The 23,111-nt window shown below is 49.3% G+C and overlaps 1 protein-coding gene across 1 annotated transcript in view; it reads right to left on the bottom strand.

The window, feature by feature from the left end:
- Positions 1-4,666: 4,666 nt before the first annotated feature.
- Positions 4,667-23,111, bottom strand: part of GPS2 (G protein pathway suppressor 2) — a 28,219-nt gene continuing 9,774 nt past the window's right edge. The window contains exons 7-11 of the mRNA XM_063449851.1: positions 17,995-18,163; positions 17,818-17,904; positions 17,651-17,730; positions 17,473-17,565; positions 4,667-4,787 (exon numbers count right to left, since the gene is read on the bottom strand). Coding sequence (XP_063305921.1) covers positions 4,704-4,787; positions 17,473-17,565; positions 17,651-17,730; positions 17,818-17,904; positions 17,995-18,163 — 513 coding nt within the window. The 3' untranslated portion in view covers positions 4,667-4,703. The remainder of the gene's footprint in view (positions 4,788-17,472; positions 17,566-17,650; positions 17,731-17,817; positions 17,905-17,994; positions 18,164-23,111) is intronic.

Below are 23,111 nucleotides of genomic sequence, written 5' to 3'. Positions count from 1 at the left end.
GGCGGGTCATTCGGTAGTTTCTATACGAATTTCTGGAAGTATGGAGGTCTCAGCGGTGTTTGCCTAGTCAAGTGTCCGATTTTAGTTCCAGACACTCGACGGCAAAACACCGCTGTTCGGGAGTTTAAGATGGCCGCCGCCACGTGTTCGTTTCCCGAATGGCGGCCACCCAGAGGACAAAGGATACATTACACTGAGTGCCAATTACCCGTTTGCAACATTGTTGCAAACTGTAATTGGAGGCACACTCATTCCTGGGTGGTCTGGTTGTTCGGTAGTTTCACTCAATATAATGAATGGAGTGATTCTACTGAACAATCAGCTGAATGCTGCGTACATATAACCCAGGTTAACTGAACACATAAATGCATACATGATATTAAAGGACTAAAGGCAGTATTACTGTAATATGCTCTACAGTCTTAAAGGTACAGTATCCCAAAAGTCCCAATAGGTCCACGGATGGCCCTTAAAGGCCCAGTAGCAGTAATATAAACTATTACATGCCCAAATATAGTTTTTACAGTGCAATATGTCCAGGGGCCATAGTCGCAGGGCAGGAGGCTAGCAACCAGGCTTCTCCAGTTCACAGTGGCGAAGCTGGCTTCGCCACAAACAACAAAAAGGTGTGGAAATGTATGGCGCTCAGTAAGAGATTTTTTAGTTTCAGTAATTTTAGCTGCTGTGAACGCTCTGTGGGTATTCCCAATATCCCACCATAAAATAACACCAAAGCGCTGCCCCCAGGTGGTCAAACATAATTAAGCTTATAGTAATCTGTTCTTGATTTTGTCCTTAGCTCCTGTTTTAACGGCAAATATAAGCTTACTGTTTTGTATCTCACATATATGCCTAGCACAAATGCCGATCTAAACAAGTTAAGCATCAATTATCTTGCTGTATTTTAAATTACTTCACGCTAACGATACAACTGTTTAACCAAGCTTGCTACAAATATAAAAATGTGCAGACTCTCATGCCACTGTTTAACCAATGTATATCTTGCACTACGCTGTTGTGGCGTCTGTTGATTCCTTGTACCCACCTGCACGGCAAAAATAAAAAAATAAATAAAAAAATAACACCAAAGCAAACAAATAACTTGGGATCCGGTTAGTGTTTCCACTCACCAGGTCTCAAATTGGAGTGCAGCGCTTAATATATAGTATAAATAACTTACCCCAGTATTAATAACTTGAGGGGGTATATATGAAAAACAAAAGAGAAAAATACAGAATAATGGTGCAATATTTTATGTACAAAGTATATTGTGTTTGATGCGAGTACAAAATTACTCACATTATTTAGAGCCTTTTTAGTTATTACGCTCTAAACTTCCAGGCTCCTGTGTCTTTAAGGTAGACAGCACAACCCTCTTTTTTTCTTTGGATTCTTTTTCCTATTTATCTCACCACCATGTAGGTACAGAGAAGAGAGAGAGAAAAACGGAATTCTGGGTGTAGTATTTCAACAGAAAATCCCTTTAAATGATGTCCAAATATAGGCAAATGTGCTCACCTTGTTTAGAGCCTATTAGTCCTCGGCTCTAAGTTTGTAGGCCTAGTGTCAAATTGGGGTGACACCTCCCCTTACCGGAACAAAGTGCAGGATACAGAAGTAAATGTTAAGAAATGTATTATTAGCTGTAATTTAACATATATATAATAACACAGTGCTAGAAAATAAAAAATAGTTGATTTAAAATAAAGTGCAGTAGTATATCTATTCTCCTCCGCCAAGACGCGTTTCGCGGTGAACAGCTTCCTCAGTTGGCCGTGGATTGTATTCTGCCGGTTCCGGTTTTTGTGCGATCGAAAAGCCCGCCTATTCGTCAACTATCCAATCGGCTCTCTTCTTTTCCGGCGTCTTGGTGACGTGGCGTCATTTCCTGTTTCGATGAACTTCAAGTCCCATAATGCTCTGGGTCTCCTTTGTAAGTTCCGGGTTAGTCCGTTTTGCGGTGAAAAAAGGGAAGTCCTTCCCGCAAATTAAAGTCTCTGTATGATATTGCCTCCAAATAAAACACATATTAGAAGAAAAAGCGTGTTATTTTCTTTACGGTTTTCGATAGTGGTTAATTTAATATAAACGAGCTATGTGTTCAGTATATATAAAGGGCATATATTTATCCATAGGTAATAAATGAAACAAATGTTATATGAATATATTTGCATATTCCAATGCCTAGATAGTTGTTTATTTGATATCATTTAAACGAGCTATATATTTGATATGTATAAAAGACATATATTCATCCATGGATGGTAAGATTTAATAAAAAGCTATTTTGCATAAATAAAATGGATGTGTTATAAATATATTTGCTTGTAGTTTTATTTATACCAACGCCCATAAATATTTTTATTTTTTAATTTGAAATCCGGATATAAGATATTAAGAAAAAAAGAGGGTTGTGCTGTCTACCTTAAAGACACAGGAGCCTGGAAGTTTAGAGCCTAATAACTAAAAAGGCTCTAAATAATGTGAGTAATGTTGTACTCACATCAATATATAATACACTGTATACAGACAATATTGCACCATTATTCTGTATTTTTTCTCTTTTGTTTTTCATTTATACCCCCTCACGTTATTAATACTGGGGTAAGTTATTTATACTATATATTGAGCGCTGCACTCCAATTTGAGACCTGGTGAGTGGAAACACTAACCAGATCCCAAGTTATTTGCTTGCTTTGGTGTCATTGTATAACTCGTTCTGCCAATATGTGCTACAATGTAATTACAGGACCCACCATTGTGACTTGCTAAAAGAACTAAACTGGCTGTCGCTGGAATCCAGACGCACCCTTCATCTTTCCAGCCTTGTGTTTAAGAGCTTTTTGGGGAAACTCCCACCCTACCTGAACCCAACGCTTTCCCCAGGTGTTCCCACCTCCTGTAACCTCCGATCCAGTACCAGCACTTTACTTAGTCTACCTCAACAGAAAAAGAAAGCAGCCCGATCCTCCTTCTCCTACAGAGCGCTGCAATTGTGGAACGACCTCCCGCACACTTTCAAATCTTCCCCAAGCCTTAAGAGATCCCTCTCTACATACCTCAAACAGAATGCACCTGTCATGGTAGATTATATATTTCCTACCTGTTCTATGTTATGTTTTGTATATATTGTGTATTGATATTGTTTTTGTATTTTATTGTACCCTAATGTAACAATGCAATGATTTGTGGACCCAGGACATACTTGAAAATGAGAGAAATCGCAATGTATCTTTCCTGGTAAAATATTTAATTAATACATTTTTTTTCGTTACTTACTCTCTTGCTTTGCTCCTGCGCCTGGCAGGAACTTGTCCCATTTCTCTATAGAGAATACCCCATACTGGGGGCTTGTGCATAAAAAGCTGAGTGTGGCACAATAAAATTTAGTTGACTCCCAGAACTATGTGTCGTTTAGTTGCCTTGGGGAAATGGGCTAAAATCACTACAGCGCTTCTAACAGCTTCGAGGAAGAAAAAGCTGAGATACCTAGTCAGGGTATCGGAGCTCGGCTACAGACACCATCACAGGAAATGCGTAGGTATCGGTGGCTTGGCTACAGGATTACAAGGTTAAAAGACAGGAAAGGATACCAGGGATTTGAGTTTGCAGTGTGAACCCTCAGATCTTTGGGATAGCCTTGGAATTACTTTATTATCAGTGCTGTGTTCGGGACACTCATTTTGCGCTTTTCCATTTAATAAAGGGTAATACTTGAAAACGAGAGAAATCTCAGGGTATCCATTCTGGTAAAATATTTTATAAATACATTTGGAGGCTCCTCTGGTTTGCGCTAGTTTTTGAGTTATAATTAATGCAGTGTTGATGGGTACAGGTGCATTAAGATGACCCCCTCTGTCATCCCTCCCCCCCTTAAATTTCATGTAGAGAAAATCTTAAGAAAAGCTCATAAAACAAGGAGGTGTTATGTTTCACTGCTGCCAGCTGAGGGGAGACAGGTGCCAGGAACTAAATAAAACTTTGAGAAGGAAGATGGCTTGCCCACGAGGGACAGGCTCAGGTGACTACAAACAAACAAACTTCTCTCCCCCCCACAAACACCAATAGAGCAATCACCATCTGGGGTTATCCTAGCTTTACATGAAAGATTGCACATACTGAATAGCAAATCAATGTATTTATTGTCACTGCTTCTTTTAAAAGGGATTTATTAATACAGTGGGCACCAGGTGTTCACGTTGGTGGTGCTGAGACTACTGATGTACTTACCTGAGACATGACAAAATGTGAATACCTGCTGACTACAACCCAGGAGGCACTTTTAACATGGCTGTGTGTACTGGGTCGTCAGGTAAAGAGAGGCTGAACATAATATAAATCCGTAAACCTTAAAACCGAGAAACCATCCACATCCAGTAGGACAGGAAAAAGACTGGGGTAACTCCCTTGTAGGCGGTTATTTCGAATGTAATTCCCTGTCCTAACCCACCAAGTGGGCAGAAGCCACCCTATAGTAAAACTGAGCTGGATTAGCCAGGAATACACATTACACCTAGTTACACACAATCTGCAACATGTTGGTGCTACTTTGTACAAGAAATGGAATACACTCCCTTAACTACAATTCATCACAATGACTTTATTAAGCAAATGTGGAAGGAAGGATATGCAGAGAGAAACCTTTACAATAATTCAGACTCCTGTTACTCGATGGTCCACGTGTGTCGCAGCCCAGGGTGCAGTTATTTGTGATAAAAGCGCTGGTTCTGTCCATGCTGCATGAAGGGCAGGCGGGGGGTCTGCTGAGGGGACGCCTGATAGGCTGACTGTGAAAAGAAAGAGAGATACAATCAGTTCTTGGAAATCAGTATTGGAGAACCCGGTGCCGGTGTCAAACAGTGAGGGAGGGGAGAGAAGGCATGGAAGAAATATATTCACACATTCTGTCATTTTACACAGGGGAGCTCGAACGTACCATTCCTCCCAGCTGTTCAAACCGTGCGGAAACAAAGCTCCCACAAACATCGTGTCTGACCGAATAAGGACAGCTTTCCTCCTAACAGATAACTGGTCAACGTGTATAGTAACATCAAACTCACAAATCAAATCATATTGTGATTCTGGGTGCCATCAAACTGTCTTCCACAAGTAACAAAGTCTTGGCTCCTCCTCGTACAGATTGAGCTAAGATTTCACACCCCGAATGTTCCACTTCCAAACACTGAATATCCCCAGATAATCCCCTCACCAGTCCCAGCAATGCACAACTCAAATATTCTCTGATTTGATTCACAGGTCCCCATGTGTAACTGGATAGTCCCGGACTAGCGAGGATGGTCCCTGGGTCACGGACCATAATCTGGGGAGGAGGTTGTCTTTTAAGACCCTCCATAAGCCACATGAACAGAGGCATCCATTACGTCCTACTACCCTTGAAGCATGTCTGGGCAACAGAGGACGTCGTTCTGGCTCGTTCTTATGGAGCTTGCAATCTTTTAGGAGAAAAAAACTTTAACCCTTTTGGACAGAGGTAACTGTCCACCCTCTGAACTATATGTTAAGGGCCCCTAAACAGAATACGTTTTTAGTTTAATCCTATATGTATATCAATCGCACAACTAAGAATTAATAAAAAGTAAAAAATGGGGGAAAAAGGAAAAAAATATTTTCACAATTTTGCTCCTAATAATTTTTACTCATCAACTGCAACAAAAGAAAAGAATTCAAAATAAATTAATGTATTAGTCCTGATTATTAAATGGCTCATATATCTAGATACTAAAAATATTACTGGTAGTCAACACTAACCCTATACCAAACCCACCCTACAACCCTATGCTCACACTAACCCTATACCAAACCCACCCTACAACCCCTATGCTCACACTAACCCTATACCAAACCCACCCTACAACCCCTATGCTTACACTAACCCTATACCAAACCCACCCTACAACCCCTATGCTCACACTAACCCTATACCAAACCCACCCTACAACCCTATGCTCACACTAACCCTATACCAAACCCACCCTACACCCCTATGCTCACACTAACCCTATACCAAACCCACCCTACAACCCCTATGCTTACACTAACCCTATACCAAACCCACCCTACAACCCCTATGCTTACACTAACCCTATACCAAACCCACCCTACACCCCTATGCTCACACTAACCCTATACCAAACCCACCCTACAACCCTATGCTCACACTAACCCTATACCAAACCTACCCTACAACCCCTATGCTCACACTAACCCTATACCAAACCCACCCTACACCCCTATGCTTACACTAACCCTATACCAAACCCACCCTACAACCCCTATGCTTACACTAACCCTATACCAAACCCACCCTACAACCCCTATGCTTACACTAACCCTATACCAAACCCACCCTACAACCCCTATGCTTACACTAACCCTATACCAAACCCACCCTACAACCCCTATGCTCACACTAACCCTATACCAAACCCACCCTACAACCCCTATGCTCACACTAACCCTATACCAAACCCACCCTACAACCCTATGCTCACACTAACCCTATACCAAACCCACCCTACAACCCCTATGCTCACACTAACCCTATACCAAACCTACCCTACAACCCTATGCTTACACTAACCCTATACCAAACCCACCCTACAACCCCTATGCTCACACTAACCCTATACCAAACCCACCCTACAACCCCTATGCTCACACTAACCCTATACCATACAACCCTATACCAAACCTACCCTACAACCCTATGCTTACACTAACCCTATACCAAACCCACCCTACAACCCCTATGCTTACACTAACCCTATACCAAACCCACCCTACAACCCCTATGCTCACACTAACCCTATACCAAACCCACCCTACAACCCCTATGCTTACACTAACCCTATACCAAACCCACCCTACAACCCCTATGCTCACACTAACCCTATACCAAACCCACCCTACAACCCCTATGCTTACACTAACCCTATACCAAACCCACCCTACACCCCTATGCTTACACTAACCCTATACCAAACCCACCCTACAACCCCTATGCTCACACTAACCCTATACCAAACCCACCCTACAACCCCTATGCTTACACTAACCCTATACCAAACCCACCCTACAACCCTATGCTTACACTAACCCTATACCAAACCCACCCTACAACCCCTATGCTCACACTAACCCTATACCAAACCCACCCTACAACCCCTATGCTCACACTAACCCTATACCAAACCCACCCTACAACCCCTATGCTTACACTAACCCTATACCAAACCCACCCTACACCCCTATGCTTACACTAACCCTATACCAAACCCACCCTACAACCCCTATGCTCACACTAACCCTATACCAAACCCACCCTACAACCCCTATGCTTACACTAACCCTATACCAAACCCACCCTACAACCCTATGCTCACACTAACCCTATACCAAACCCACCCTACAACCCCTATGCTTACACTAACCCTATACCAAACCCACCCTACAACCCCTATGCTTACACTAACCCTATACCAAACCCACCCTACAACCCCTATGCTCACACTAACCCTATACCAAACCCACCCTACAACCCCTATGCTTACACTAACCCTATACCAAACCCACCCTACACCCCTATGCTTACACTAACCCTATACCAAACCCACCCTACAACCCTATGCTCACACTAACCCTATACCAAACCCACCCTACAACCCCTATGCTCACACTAACCCTATACCAAACCCACCCTACAACCCCTATGCTCACACTAACCCTATACCAAACCCACCCTACAACCCCTATGCTTACACTAACCCTATACCAAACCCACCCTACAACCCCTATGCTCACACTAACCCTATACCAAACCCACCCTACAACCCCTATGCTTACACTAACCCTATACCAAACCCACCCTACACCCCTATGCTTACACTAACCCTATACCAAACCCACCCTACAACCCTATGCTCACACTAACCCTATACCAAACCCACCCTACAACCCCTATGCTCACACTAACCCTATACCAAACCCACCCTACAACCCCTATGCTCACACTAACCCTATACCAAAACCCACCCTACCCACCCTACAACCCCTATGCTTACACTAACCCTATACCAAACCCACCCTACAACCCCTATGCTCACACTAACCCTATACCAAACCCACCCTACAACCCCTATGCTTACACTAACCCTATACCAAACCCACCCTACAACCCTAGGCTCTAACCCTATACCAAAACCCACCCTACAACCCTAGGCACTAACCCTATACCAAACCCACCCTACAACCCTAGGCTCACACTAACCCTATACCAAACCCACCCTACAACCCCTATGCTCACACTAACCCTATACCAAACCCACCCTACAACCCCTATGCTTACACTAACCCTATACCAAACCCACCCTACAACCCTATGCTTACACTAACCCTATACCAAACCCACCCTACAACCCCTATGCTCACACTAACCCTATACACAACCCACCCTACACCCCTATGCTCACACTAACCCTATACCAAACCCACCCTACAACCCCTATGCTCACACTAACCCTATACCAAACCCACCCTACAACCCCTATGCTTACACTAACCCTATACCAAACCCACCCTACAACCCCTATGCTCACACTAACCCTATACCAAACCCACCCTACAACCCCTATGCTCACACTAACCCTATACCAAACCCACCCTACAACCCATATGCTTACACTAACCCTATACCAAACCCACCCTACAACCCCTATGCTCACACTAACCCTATACCAAACCCACCCTACAACCCCTATGCTCACACTAACCCTATACCAAACCCACCCTACAACCCTTATGCTTACACTAACCCTATACCAAACCCACCCTACAACCCCTATGCTCACACTAACCCTATACCAAACCCACCCTACAACCCCTATGCTCACACTAACCCTATACCAAACCCACCCTACAACCCCTATGCTCACACTAACCCTATACCAAACCCACCCTACACCCCTATGCTTACACTAACCCTATACCACACCCACCCTACAACCCCTATGCTTACACTAACCCTATACCAAACCCACCCTACAACCCTATGCTCACACTAACCCTATACCAAACCCACCCTACAACCCCTATGCTCACACTAACCCTATACCAAACCCACCCTACAACCCCTATGCTCACACTAACCCTATACCAAACCCACCCTACAACCCTATGCTCACACTAACCCTATACCAAACCTACCCTACAACCCTATGCTTACACTAACCCTATACCAAACCCACCCTACAACCCCTATGCTCACACTAACCCTATACCAAACCTACCCTACAACCCTATGCTTACACTAACCCTATACCAAACCCACCCTACAACCCCTATGCTCACACTAACCCTATACCAAACCCACCCTACAACCCCTATGCTCACACTAACCCTATACCAAACCCACCCTACAACCCCTATGCTCACACTAACCCTATACCAAACCCACCCTACAACCCCTATGCTTACACTAACCCTATACCAAACCCACCCTACAACCCCTATGCTCACACTAACCCTATACCAAACCCACCCTACAACCCCTATGCTCACACTAACCCTATACCAAACCCACCCTACAACCCATATGCTTACACTAACCCTATACCAAACCCACCCTACAACCCCTATGCTCACACTAACCCTATACCAAACCCACCCTACAACCCCTATGCTCACACTAACCCTATACCAAACCCACCCTACAACCCTTATGCTTACACTAACCCTATACCAAACCCACCCTACAACCCCTATGCTCACACTAACCCTATACCAAACCCACCCTACAACCCCTATGCTCACACTAACCCTATACCAAACCCACCCTACAACCCCTATGCTCACACTAACCCTATACCAAACCCACCCTACACCCCTATGCTTACACTAACCCTATACCACACCCACCCTACAACCCCTATGCTTACACTAACCCTATACCAAACCCACCCTACAACCCTATGCTCACACTAACCCTATACCAAACCCACCCTACAACCCCTATGCTCACACTAACCCTATACCAAACCCACCCTACAACCCCTATGCTCACACTAACCCTATACCAAACCCACCCTACAACCCTATGCTCACACTAACCCTATACCAAACCTACCCTACAACCCTATGCTTACACTAACCCTATACCAAACCCACCCTACAACCCCTATGCTCACACTAACCCTATACCAAACCTACCCTACAACCCTATGCTTACACTAACCCTATACCAAACCCACCCTACAACCCCTATGCTCACACTAACCCTATACCAAACCCACCCTACAACCCCTATGCTCACACTAACCCTATACCAAACCCACCCTACACCCCTATGCTTACACTAACCCTATACCAAACCCACCCTACAACCCCTATGCTTACACTAACCCTATACCAAACCCACCCTACAACCCCTATGCTCACACTAACCCTATACCAAACCCACCCTACAACCCTATGCTCACACTAACCCTATACCAAACCCACCCTACAACCCCTATGCTTACACTAACCCTATACCAAACCCACCTACAACCCCTATGCTCACACTAACCCTATACCAAACCCACCCTACACCCCTATGCTTACACTAACCCTATACCAAACCCACCCTACAACCCCTATGCTTACACTAACCCTATACCAAACCCACCCTACAACCCCTATGCTCACACTAACCCTATACCAAACCCACCCTACACCCCTATGCTTACACTAACCCTATACCAAACCCACCCTACAACCCCTATGCTTACACTAACCCTATACCAAACCCACCCTACAACCCCTATGCTCACACTAACCCTATACCAAACCCACACTACACCCCTATGCTTACACTAACCCTATACCAAACCCACCCTACAACCCCTATGCTCACACTAACCCTATACCAAACCCACCCTACAACCCTATGCTTACACTAACCCTATACCAAACCCACCCTACAACCCTATGCTTACACTAACCCTATACCAAACCCACCCTACAACCCTATGCTTACACTAACCCTATACCAAACCCACCCTACAACCCATATGCTTACACTAACCCTATACCAAACCCACCCTACAACCCCTATGCTTACACTAACCCTATACCAAACCCACCCTACAACCCCTATGCTCACACTAACCCTATACCAAACCCACCCTACAACCCCTATGCTCACACTAACCCTATACCAAACCCACCCTACAACCCCTATGCTTACACTAACCCTATACCAAACCCACCCTACAACCCTATGCTTACACTAACCCTATACCAAACCCACCCTACAACCCCTATGCTCACACTAACCCTATACCAAACCCACCCTACAACCCCTATGCTCACACTAACCCTATACCAAACCCACCCTACAACCCCTATGCTTACACTAACCCTATACCAAACCCACCCTACAACCCCTATGCTTACACTAACCCTATACCAAACCCACCCTACAACCCCTATGCTCACACTAACCCTATACCAAACCCACCCTACAACCCCTATGCTCACACTAACCCTATACCAAACCCACCCTACAACCCTATGCTCACACTAACCCTATACCAAACCCACCCTACACCCCTATGCTCACACTAACCCTATACCAAACCCACCCTACAACCCCTATGCTCACACTAACCCTATACCAAACCCACCCTACAACCCCTATGCTTACACTAACCCTATACCAAACCCACCCTACAACCCTATGCTCACACTAACCCTATACCAAACCCACCCTACAACCCTATGCTCACACTAACCCTATACCAAACCCACCCTACAACCCCTATGCTCACACTAACCCTATACCAAACCTACCCTACACCCCTATGCTTACACTAACCCTATACCAAACCTACCCTACACCCCTATACCAAACCCACCCTACAACCCTATGCTCACACTAACCCTATACCAAACCCACCCTACAACCCCTATGCTCACACTAACCATATACCAAACCTACAACCCCTATGCTTACACTAACCCTATAACCCCTATGCTTACACTAACCCTATACCAAACCCACCCTACAACCCTATACTCACACTAACCCTATACCAAACCCACCCTACAACCCCTATGCTTACACTAACCCTATACCAAACCCACCCTACAACCCCTATGCTCACACTAACCCTATACCAAACCCACCCTACAACCCCTATGCTTACACTAACCCTATACCAAACCCACCCTACAACCCTATGCTCATACTAACCCTATACCAAACCCACCCTACAACCCCTATGCTTACACTAACCCTATACCAAACCCACCCTACAACCCCTATGCTTACACTAACCCTATACCAAACCCACCCTACAACCCTATGCTCACACTAACCCTATACCAAACCCACCCTACAACCCCTATGCTTACACTAACCCTTTACCAAACCCACCCTACAACCCTATGCTCACACTAACTCTATACCAAACCCACCCTACAACCCATATGCTTACACTAACCCTATACCAAACCCACCCTACAACCCCTATGCGCACACTAACCCTATACCAAACCCACCCTACAACCCTATGCTCACACTAACCCTATACCAAACCTACCCTACAACCCTATACCAAACCCACCCTACAACCCCTATGCTCACACTAACCCTATAGCAAACCCACCCTACAACCCTATGCTTACACTAACCCTATACCAAACCCACCCTACAACCCCTATGCTCACACTAACCCTATACCAAACCCACCCTACAACCCCTATGCTCACACTAACCCTATACCAAACCCACCCTACAACCCCTATGCTCACACTAACCCTATACCAAACCCACCCTACAACCCTATGCTCACACTAACCCTATACCAAACCCACCCTACACCACTATGCTCACACTAACCCGATACCAAACCCACCCTACAACCCCTATGCTTACACTAACCCTATACCAAACCCACCCTACAACCCCTATGCTTACACTAACCCTATACCAAACCCACCCTACAACCCCTATGCTCACACTAACCTTATACCAAACCCACCCTACAACCCTATGCTTACACTAACCCTATACCAAACCCACCCTACAACCCCTATGCTTACACTAACCCTATACCAAACCCACCCTACAACCCCTATGCTCACACTAACCTTATACCAAACCCACCCTACAACCCTATGCTTACACTAACCCTATACCAAACCCACCCTACAACCCCTATGCTTACACTAACCCTATACCAAACCCACCCTACAACCCTATGCTCACACTAACCCTATACCAAACCCACCCTACAACCCCTATGCTTACACTAACCCTATACCAAACCCACCCTACAACCCTATGCTCACACTAACCCTATACCAAACCCACCCTAAAACCCTATGCTCACACTAACCCTATACCAAACCCACCCTACAACCCCTATGCTCACACTAACCCTATACCAAACCCACCCTACAACCCTATGCTCACACTAACCCTATACCAAACCCACCCTACAACCCCTATGCTTACACTAACCCTATACCAAACCTACCCTTACAACCCCTATGCTTACACTAACCCTATACCAAACCCACCCTACAACCCCTATGCTTACACTAACCCTATACCAAACCCACCCTACAACCCCTATGCTTACACTAACCCTATACCAAACCCACCCTACAACCCCTATGCTTACACTAACCCTATACCAAACCCACCCTACAACCCCTATGCTTACACTAACCCTATACCAAACCCACCCTACAACCCCTATGCTTACACTAACCCTATACCAAACCCACCCTACAACCCCTATGCTTACACTAACCCTATACCAAACCCACCCTACAACCCCTATACTTACACTAACCCTATACCAAACCCACCCTACAACCCCTATGCTCACACTAACCCTATACCAAACCCACCCTACACCCCTATGCTCACACTAACCCTATACCAAACCCACCCTAAAACCCCTATGCTTACACTAACCCTATACCAAACCCACCCTACAACCCCTATACTTACACTAACCCTATACCAAACCCACCCTACAACCCCTATGCTCACACTAACCCTATACCAAACCCACCCTACACCCCTATGCTCACACTAACCCTATACCAAACCCACCCTACAACCCCTATGCTTACACTAACCCTATACCAAACCCACCCTACAACCCCTATGCTTACACTAACCCTATACCAAACCCACCCTACAACCCCTATGCTTACACTAACCCTATACCAAACCCACCCTACACCCCTATGCTTACACTAACCCTATACCAAACCCACCCTACAACCCCTATGCTCACACTAACCCTATACCAAACCCACCCTACAACCCCTATGCTCACACTAACCCTATACTAAACCCACCCTACAACCCCTATGCTCACACTAACCCTATACCAAACCCATCCTACAACCCCTATGCTTACACTAACCCACCCTATACCAAACTTACCCTACAACCCCTATGCTCACACTAACCCTATACCAAACCCACCCTACAACCTCTATGCTTACACTAACCCTATACCAAACCCACCCTACAACCCTATGCTTACACTAACCCTATACCAAACCCACCCTACAACCCATATGCTTACACTAACCCTATACCAAACCCACCCTACAACCCTATGCTCACACTAACCCTATACCAAACCCACCCTACAACCCCTATGCTTACACTAACCCTATACCAAACCTACAACCCCTATGCTTACACTAACCCTATACCAAACCTACCCTACAACCCCTATGCTTACACTAACCCTATACCAAACCCACCCTACAACCCTATGCTTACACTAACCCTATACCAAACCCACCCTACAACCCCTATGCTCACACTAACCCTATACCAAACCCACCCTACAACCCCTATGCTTACACTAACCCACCCTATACCAAACCTACCCTACAACCCCTATGCTCACACTAACCCTATACCAAACCCACCCTACAACCTCTATGCTTACACTAACCCTATACCAAACCCACCCTACAACCCTATGCTTACACTAACCCTATACCAAACCCACCCTACAACCTATATGCTTACACTAACCCTATACCAAACCCACCCTACAACCCTATGCTCACACTAACCCTATACCAAACCCACCCTACAACCCCTATGCTTACACTAACCCTATACCAAACCTACAACCCCTATGCTTACACTAACCCTATACCAAACCTACCCTACAACCCCTATGCTTACACTAACCCTATACCAAACCTACCCTACAACCCCTATGCTTACACTAACCCTATACCAAACCTACCCTACAACCCCTATGCTTACACTAACCCTATACCAAACCCACCCACCCCACAACCCTATGTTTACACTAACCCTATACCAAACCCACCCTACAACCCCTATGCTTACACGTAAAGCGCTACGGAATCTGTTGGCGCTATATAAATTGCAATAATAATAATAATAATACCAAACCCACCCTACAACCCCTATGCTTACACTAACCCTATACCAAACCCACCCTACAACCCCTATGTTTACACTAACCTTAACCCAGTATTAAAGTAACACTCTAAGCACCAAAATAACTAACTTAATGAATCTGTTTTGGGGTATACTGTTGTAATAATGATTCAACCCCCATTGAAAAATTGTTTATGGTCAATATTTACAGACTTTCAGCCTTTTGCAATAAACAAATCAAACAAAAGCAATTAAGAGAGCTCAACACAATGAATGCTTTAAGTACTTTCCCCAAATTCAACACAAAATGCAACGTATAATGACTTCTTCAGTCTCAAAATTATTCAACCCCTTCATGGCAAGCATCTTCAGTACTTAGTAGATCATCCTTTTGCGGATATGACTTGCTGCAAATGAGAAGCATAGTCAGACACCAGGTTCTGGAAGCGTTCCTGAGGAATCTTAGCCCATTGCTCATGAGCAAAGGTCTCCAGTTCAGTAATATTCTTGTCTTCTTCAAATCCCACCAGAGATTTGCTATGGATTTCAAGTCAGGTGACTGTGGTGGCCACTGTAGGATCTCCAGGACATCTTCAGCAACCAAGCCTTGGTGGAAGTTGAGGTATGCTTGGGTTCAATGTCTTGTTGGAAGGTCCAGTGATGCCCAAACTTCAGCTTACGCACAGACGGCATGACGTTTTCTCCTAGGATTTCCTGATACTTCAATGAATCGATATTGCCTTCCACACGCTGAAGGCTTCCAGTGCCAGAGGATGCAAAGCATCACAGAGCCACCACCATGCTTAACTGTAGACAGAGTATTCTTTTCAGCATATGCTTCAGACAAATACTGCTGATCCATTGGGCCAAAATGTTCCAGTTTTGTTTTATCGCTCCACAGAACAGAATCCCAAAATGTAAGTGCCTGTATATGATTTTTAGTATATTGGAGTTGACTTTTCATGTGCTTTTGGGTCAGGAGTGGTGTACGTCTTGGATTTCTGGCATGGAAACATTCTGTGTTTAGTATGCGCCTTACTGTGCTCACTGAAACCTCAGTGCCTGTTGCCACCAATTCTTGCTTCAGGTCTTTTGCAGTCACTCAAAGGTTTTTTACAACCTGCCTTCTCAGAAATCTGGTTGCAGCCATTGATAGCATCCTTTTTCAGTCCTGTCCAGGTAGTGTAACCGCTGTTCTTTCAACTTTGAACTTAAAACTATCCTTCCAAAGGTGTCTCTCGGAACATTCAGTGCCATCGCTATCTTTTTGTATCCTGTTCCTTGCTCGTGCATGGGGATGATCACTTCTCTTACCTTTGTGGACCATTCTTTTGACTTGCCCATATTTCTAACAATCAAACGTGACACTCAACAAACCCCTAGCTAGTTCAGGTATTTCAAGCACACCGGGATTGTTCACGCCATTTTCCAGTAATAAAGTGAGAACACCAAGTCCAAAGGAGGAGTAAGTGTTTTGCATATTGTCAAAGCAGTTCTGAAAAGATGAAGGCTGGGAAGTAAGGGATCTGGATGATATCCCTCGTACCGTACAGATCATACCATGAACCCATGAGCCTGATACCATCAGGGATAGACCGTTTCTGGATCTTTTCTTCTCATTGCATTCTACTAAATCAAGTGGATCCACGGAATGATGTCCTGGCAGCCGAGAGGAAGAAACTCTCTCTCAGAAGAGATAGAAAGATGGAAACAAATTCTCAGTTATGGAAATACAGGAAGTAATGTTTGTCATTTCCGTGGCAACGCACACCTGCTAAAAGCAACCAAATCACGATCCACTGCAGGTGTGCAAGCCTGCCACCTTGCCATAGAATGATAAACTCCACAATGAAGGCAGTAAAACAAAGAATGAGAACTGGAAGGGAGCTGCGAGGGTTAAAACATCAACTGCAAGTCCAAAATAATGAGACAACATCTAGAATGTATGGTTTCCACACAGGTTCTCTGTCGACCTCTCTAGGAGTGGGAGGAGCAGGACTCAGATGGTGAGACCTTACCTTGCTGGGTTGCATGGGAACGGCAATCTGTGGCGCAGGGAGGAGAGTTTGTGCTGGATGGAGAGCCTGGGGGTGCATGGGACGAAGGGTGGACTGTAAAAAGATAGACAGGGAGCTAAGCGCTAGGATAGGACATAACAGAACCATAAAACAATGCAGGTCATGATACCATACTCACAGAGTCCGTGAATCCAGACTGTTGGTTGGCGTGTTCCAGCTGCTTCTGGAGGGGAATCCCACTACTGGCCGGCATGAACCCTGACAGGAAGAAAGGCAGATACACAAAGTTACAATCTGAGACCATCCATCATGGAGACAAACCGTAAGACGACCAACGCCACAAACCTGGGTGGGCTCCGGGGTAATGGCTGTGCACAGTGTACCCAGGCTGCTGATGAGGAAGGTACTGCATGGTCTGGAACGCAGAAGCCCCTAAAAGAGGAAGAAAAAAAGAAAACAAAGATAGAACGAGAATCCGAAGGAATCAGCTTGTACTAAGAGCTTGGCTAGGAACTCACTGACCTCTGATTGGTTGACTTCCAGCATAGTTCACAGGCACAGCCTGACCCGCACCGAAACTGTGCTGTGGTTGGCTTACAGTGTATGGACTGTGACTGGATTGGCTGGTTTGGTACTGACCATGCTCGGCAGCCGTTGGACTGAAGGATGGCTGAGAGGAGTAATGGCGGCTCTGGAATGAGATAGAGGGGATGGTGGGGGTAGTTTGTAACTGGGGTTCATGGAATGTAAAGGAAAGACGGACTGTGAAGAATAAATAATTAGAAAAGAGCGCGGCAGGAGCAGAGAGCGCGCGAGCGGCAGGAGCAGAGAGCGCGCGAGCGGCAGGAGCAGAGAGCGCGCGAGCGGCAGGAGCAGAGAGCGCGCGAGCGGCAGGAGCAGAGAGCGCGCGAGCGGCAGGAGCAGAGAGCGCGCGAGCGGCAGGAGCAGAGAGCGCGCGAGCGGCAGGAGCAGAGAGCGCGCGAGCGGCAGGAGCAGAGAGCGCGCGAGCGGCAGGAGCAGAGAGCGCGCGAGCGGCAGGAGCAGAGAGCGCGCGAGCGGCAGGAGCAGAGAGCGCGCGAGCGGCAGGAGCAGAGCGCGCGAGCGGCAGGAGCAGAGCGCGAGCGGCAGGAGCAGAGCGCGAGCGGCAGGAGCAGAGAGAGAGAGAGAGTGCGCGAGGCAGGAGCAGAGAGAGAGAGCGCGCGCGAGGCAGGAGCAGAGAGAGAGCGCGCGCGAGGCAGGAGCAGAGAGAGAGCGCGCGCGAGGCAGGAGCAGAGAGAGAGAGCGCGCGCGAGGCAGGAGCAGAGAGAGAGCGCGCGCGAGGCAGGAGCAGAGAGAGAGAGCGCGCGCGAGGCAGGAGCAGAGAGAGAGCGCGCGCGAGGCAGGAGCAGAGAGACAGAGAGCGCGCGAGGCAGGAGCAGAGAGACAGAGCGCGCGAGGCAGGAGCAGAGAGACAGAGAGCGCGCGAGGCAGGAACAGAGAGACAGAGAGCGCGCGAGGCAGGAACAGAGAGACAGAGAGCGCGCGAGGCAGGAACAGAGAGACAGAGAGCGCGCGAGGCAGGAACAGAGAGACAGAGAGCGCGCGAGGCAGGAACAGAGAGACAGAGAGCGCGCGAGGCAGGAACAGAGAGACAGAGAGCGCGCGAGGCAGGAACAGAGAGACAGAGAGCGCGCGAGGCAGGAACAGAGAGACAGAGAGCGCGCGAGGCAGGAACAGAGAGACAGAGAGCGCGCGAGGCAGGAACAGAGAGACAGAGAGCGCGCGAGGCAGGAACAGAGAGACAGAGAGCGCGCGAGGCAGGAACAGAGAGACAGAGAGCGCGCGAGGCAGGAACAGAGAGACAGAGAGCGCGCGAGGCAGGAACAGAGAGACAGAGAGCGCGCGAGGCAGGAACAGAGAGACAGAGAGCGCGCGAGGCAGGAACAGAGAGACAGAGAGCGCGCGAGGCAGGAACAGAGAGACAGAGAGCGCGCGAGGCAGGAACAGAGAGACAGAGAGCGCGCGAGGCAGGAACAGAGAGACAGAGAGCGCGCGAGGCAGGAACAGAGAGACAGAGAGCGCGCGAGGCAGGAACAGAGAGACAGAGAGCGCGCGAGGCAGGAACAGAGAGACAGAGAGCGCGCGAGGCAGGAACAGAGAGAGAGAGAGAGAGCGCGCGAGGCAGGAACAGAGAGAGAGAGAGAGAGCGCGCGAGGCAGGAACAGAGAGAGAGAGAGCGCGCGAGGCAGGAACCGAGAGAGAGAGCGCGCGAGGCAGGAACCGAGAGAGAGAGCGCGCGAGGCAGGAACCGAGAGAGAGAGCGCGCGAGGCAGGAACCGAGAGAGAGAGCGCGCGAGGCAGGAACCGAGAGAGAGAGCGCGCGAGGCAGGAACCGAGAGAGAGAGCGCGCGAGGCAGGAACCGAGAGAGAGAGCGCGCGAGGCAGGAACAGAGAGAGAGAGAGCGCGCGAGGCAGGAACAGAGAGAGAGAGAGCGCGCGAGGCAGGAACAGAGAGAGAGAGAGCGCGCGAGGCAGGAACAGAGAGAGAGAGCGCGCGAGGCAGGAACAGAGAGAGAGAGCGCGCGCGAGGCAAGAACAGAGAGAGAGAGCGCACGCGAGGCAGGAACAGAGAGAGAGAGCGCGCGAGGCAGGAACAGAGAGAGAGAGCGCGCGAGGCAGGAACAGAGAGAGAGCGCGCGAGGCAGGAACAGAGAGAGAGCGCGCGAGGCAGGAACAGAGAGAGAGCGCGCGAGGCAGGAACAGAGAGAGAGCGCGCGAGGCAGGAACAGAGAGAGAGAGAGCGCGCGAGGCAGGAACAGAGAGAGAGAGCGCGCGAGGCAGGAACAGAGAGAGAGAGAGCGAGGCAGGAACAGAGAGAGAGAGAGCGAGGCAGGAACAGAGAGAGAGAGCGCGCGAGGCAGGAACAGAGAGAGAGAGAGAGCGCGCGAGGCAGGAACAGAGAGAGAGAGAGCGCGCGAGGCAGGAACAGAGAGAGAGAGAGCGCGCGAGGCAGGAACAGAGAGAGAGAGAGCGCGCGAGGCAGGAACAGAGAGAGAGAGAGCGCGCGAGGCAGGAACAGAGAGAGAGAGAGCGCGCGAGGCAGGAACAGAGAGAGAGAGAGCGCGCGAGGCAGGAACAGAGAGAGAGAGAGCGCGCGAGGCAGGAACAGAGAGAGAGAGAGCGCGCGAGGCAGGAACAGAGAGAGAGAGAGCGCGCGAGGCAGGAACAGAGAGAGAGAGAGCGCGCGAGGCAGGAACAGAGAGAGAGAGAGCGCGCGAGGCAGGAACAGAGAGAGAGAGAGAGCGCGCGAGGCAGGAACAGAGAGAGAGAGAGCGCGCGAGGCAGGAACAGAGAGAGAGAGAGAGCGCGCGAGGCAGGAACAGAGAGAGAGAGAGCGCGCGAGGCAGGAACAGAGAGAGAGAGAGCGCGCGAGGCAGGAACAGAGAGAGAGAGAGCTCGCGAGGCAGGAACAGAGAGAGAGAGAGCGCGCGAGGCAGGAACAGAGAGAGAGAGAGCGCGCGAGGCAGGAACAGAGAGAGAGAGAGCGCGCGAGGCAGGAACAGAGAGAGAGAGCGCGCGAGGCAGGAACAGAGAGAGAGAGAGCGCGCGAGGCAGGAACAGAGAGAGAGAGCGCGCGAGGCAGGAACAGAGAGAGAGAGAGCGCGCGAGGCAGGAACAGAGAGAGAGAGAGCGCGCGAGGCAGGAACAGAGAGAAAGAGAGCGCGCGAGGCAGGAACAGAGAGAAAGAGAGCGCGCGAGGCAGGAACAGAGAGAGAGAGAGCGCGCGAGGCAGGAACAGAGAGAGAGAGAGCGCGCGAGGCAGGAACAGAGAGAGAGAGAGCGCGCGAGGCAGGAACAGAGAGAGAGAGAGCGCGCGAGGCAGGAACAGAGAGAGAGAGCGCGCGAGGCAGGAACAGAGAGAGAGAGAGCGCGCGAGGCAGGAACAGAGAGAGCGCGCGAGGCAGGAACAGAGAGAGAGCGCGCGAGGCAGGAACAGAGAGAGAGCGCGCGAGGCAGGAACAGAGAGAGAGCGCGCGAGGCAGGAACAGAGAGAGCGCGCGAGGCAGGAACAGAGAGAGAGCGCGCGAGGCAGGAACAGAGAGAGAGCGCGCGAGGCAGGAACAGAGAGAGAGCGCGCGAGGCAGGAACAGAGAGAGCGCGCGAGGCAGGAACAGAGAGAGAGCGCGCGAGGCAGGAACAGAGAGAGAGCGCGCGAGGCAGGAACAGAGAAAGAGAGCGCGCGAGGCAGGAACAGAGAAAGAAAGCGCGCGAGGCAGGAACAGAGAAAGAGAGCGCGCGAGGCAGGAACAGAGAAAGAGAGAGAGAGCGCGCGAGGCAGGAACAGAGAGAGAGAGCGCGCGAGGCAGGAACAGAGAGAGAGAGCGCGCGAGGCAGGAACAGAGAGAGAGAGCGCGCGAGGCAGGAACAGAGAGAGAGAGCGCGCGAGGCAGGGACAGAGAGCGCGCGAGGCAGGGACAGAGAGAGAGAGCGCGCGAGGCAGGGACAGAGAGAGAGAGAGCGCGCGAGGCAGGAACAGAGAGAGAGCGCGCGAGGCAGGAACAGAGAGAGAGCGCGCGAGGCAGGAACAGAGAGAGAGCGCGCGAGGCAGGAACAGAGAGAGAGAGAGCGCGCGAGGCAGGAACAGAGAGAGAGAGCGCGCGAGGCAGGAACAGAGAGAGAGAGAGCGAGGCAGGAACAGAGAGAGAGAGAGCGAGGCAGGAACAGAGAGAGAGAGCGCGCGAGGCAGGAACAGAGAGAGAGAGAGAGCGCGCGAGGCAGGAACAGAGAGAGAGAGAGCGCGCGAGGCAGGAACAGAGAGAGAGAGAGCGCGCGAGGCAGGAACAGAGAGAGAGAGAGCGCGCGAGGCAGGAACAGAGAGAGAGAGAGCGCGCGAGGCAGGAACAGAGAGAGAGAGAGCGCGCGAGGCAGGAACAGAGAGAGAGAGAGCGCGCGAGGCAGGAACAGAGAGAGAGAGAGCGCGCGAGGCAGGAACAGAGAGAGAGAGAGCGCGCGAGGCAGGAACAGAGAGAGAGAGAGCGCGCGAGGCAGGAACAGAGAGAGAGAGAGCGCGCGAGGCAGGAACAGAGAGAGAGAGAGCGCGCGAGGCAGGAACAGAGAGAGAGAGAGCGCGCGAGGCAGGAACAGAGAGAGAGAGAGAGCGCGCGAGGCAGGAACAGAGAGAGAGAGAGCGCGCGAGGCAGGAACAGAGAGAGAGAGAGAGCGCGCGAGGCAGGAACAGAGAGAGAGAGAGCGCGCGAGGCAGGAACAGAGAGAGAGAGAGCGCGCGAGGCAGGAACAGAGAGAGAGAGAGCGCGCGAGGCAGGAACAGAGAGAGAGAGAGCGCGCGAGGCAGGAACAGAGAGAGAGAGAGCGCGCGAGGCAGGAACAGAGAGAGAGAGAGCGCGCGAGGCAGGAACAGAGAGAGAGAGAGCGCGCGAGGCAGGAACAGAGAGAGAGAGAGCGCGCGAGGCAGGAACAGAGAGAGAGAGAGCGCGCGAGGCAGGAACAGAGAGAGAGAGCGCGCGAGGCAGGAACAGAGAGAGAGAGAGCGCGCGAGGCAGGAACAGAGAGAGAGAGAGCGCGCGAGGCAGGAACAGAGAGAAAGAGAGCGCGCGAGGCAGGAACAGAGAGAAAGAGAGCGCGCGAGGCAGGAACAGAGA

This window comes from Pelobates fuscus, chromosome 3 (genome assembly GCF_036172605.1).
Source record: "Pelobates fuscus isolate aPelFus1 chromosome 3, aPelFus1.pri, whole genome shotgun sequence".
Taxonomy (NCBI): Eukaryota; Metazoa; Chordata; class Amphibia; order Anura; family Pelobatidae; genus Pelobates; species Pelobates fuscus.
The sequence above is the reverse complement of the archived record's forward strand: the minus strand, read 5'-3'. Positions and strand labels throughout refer to the sequence as shown.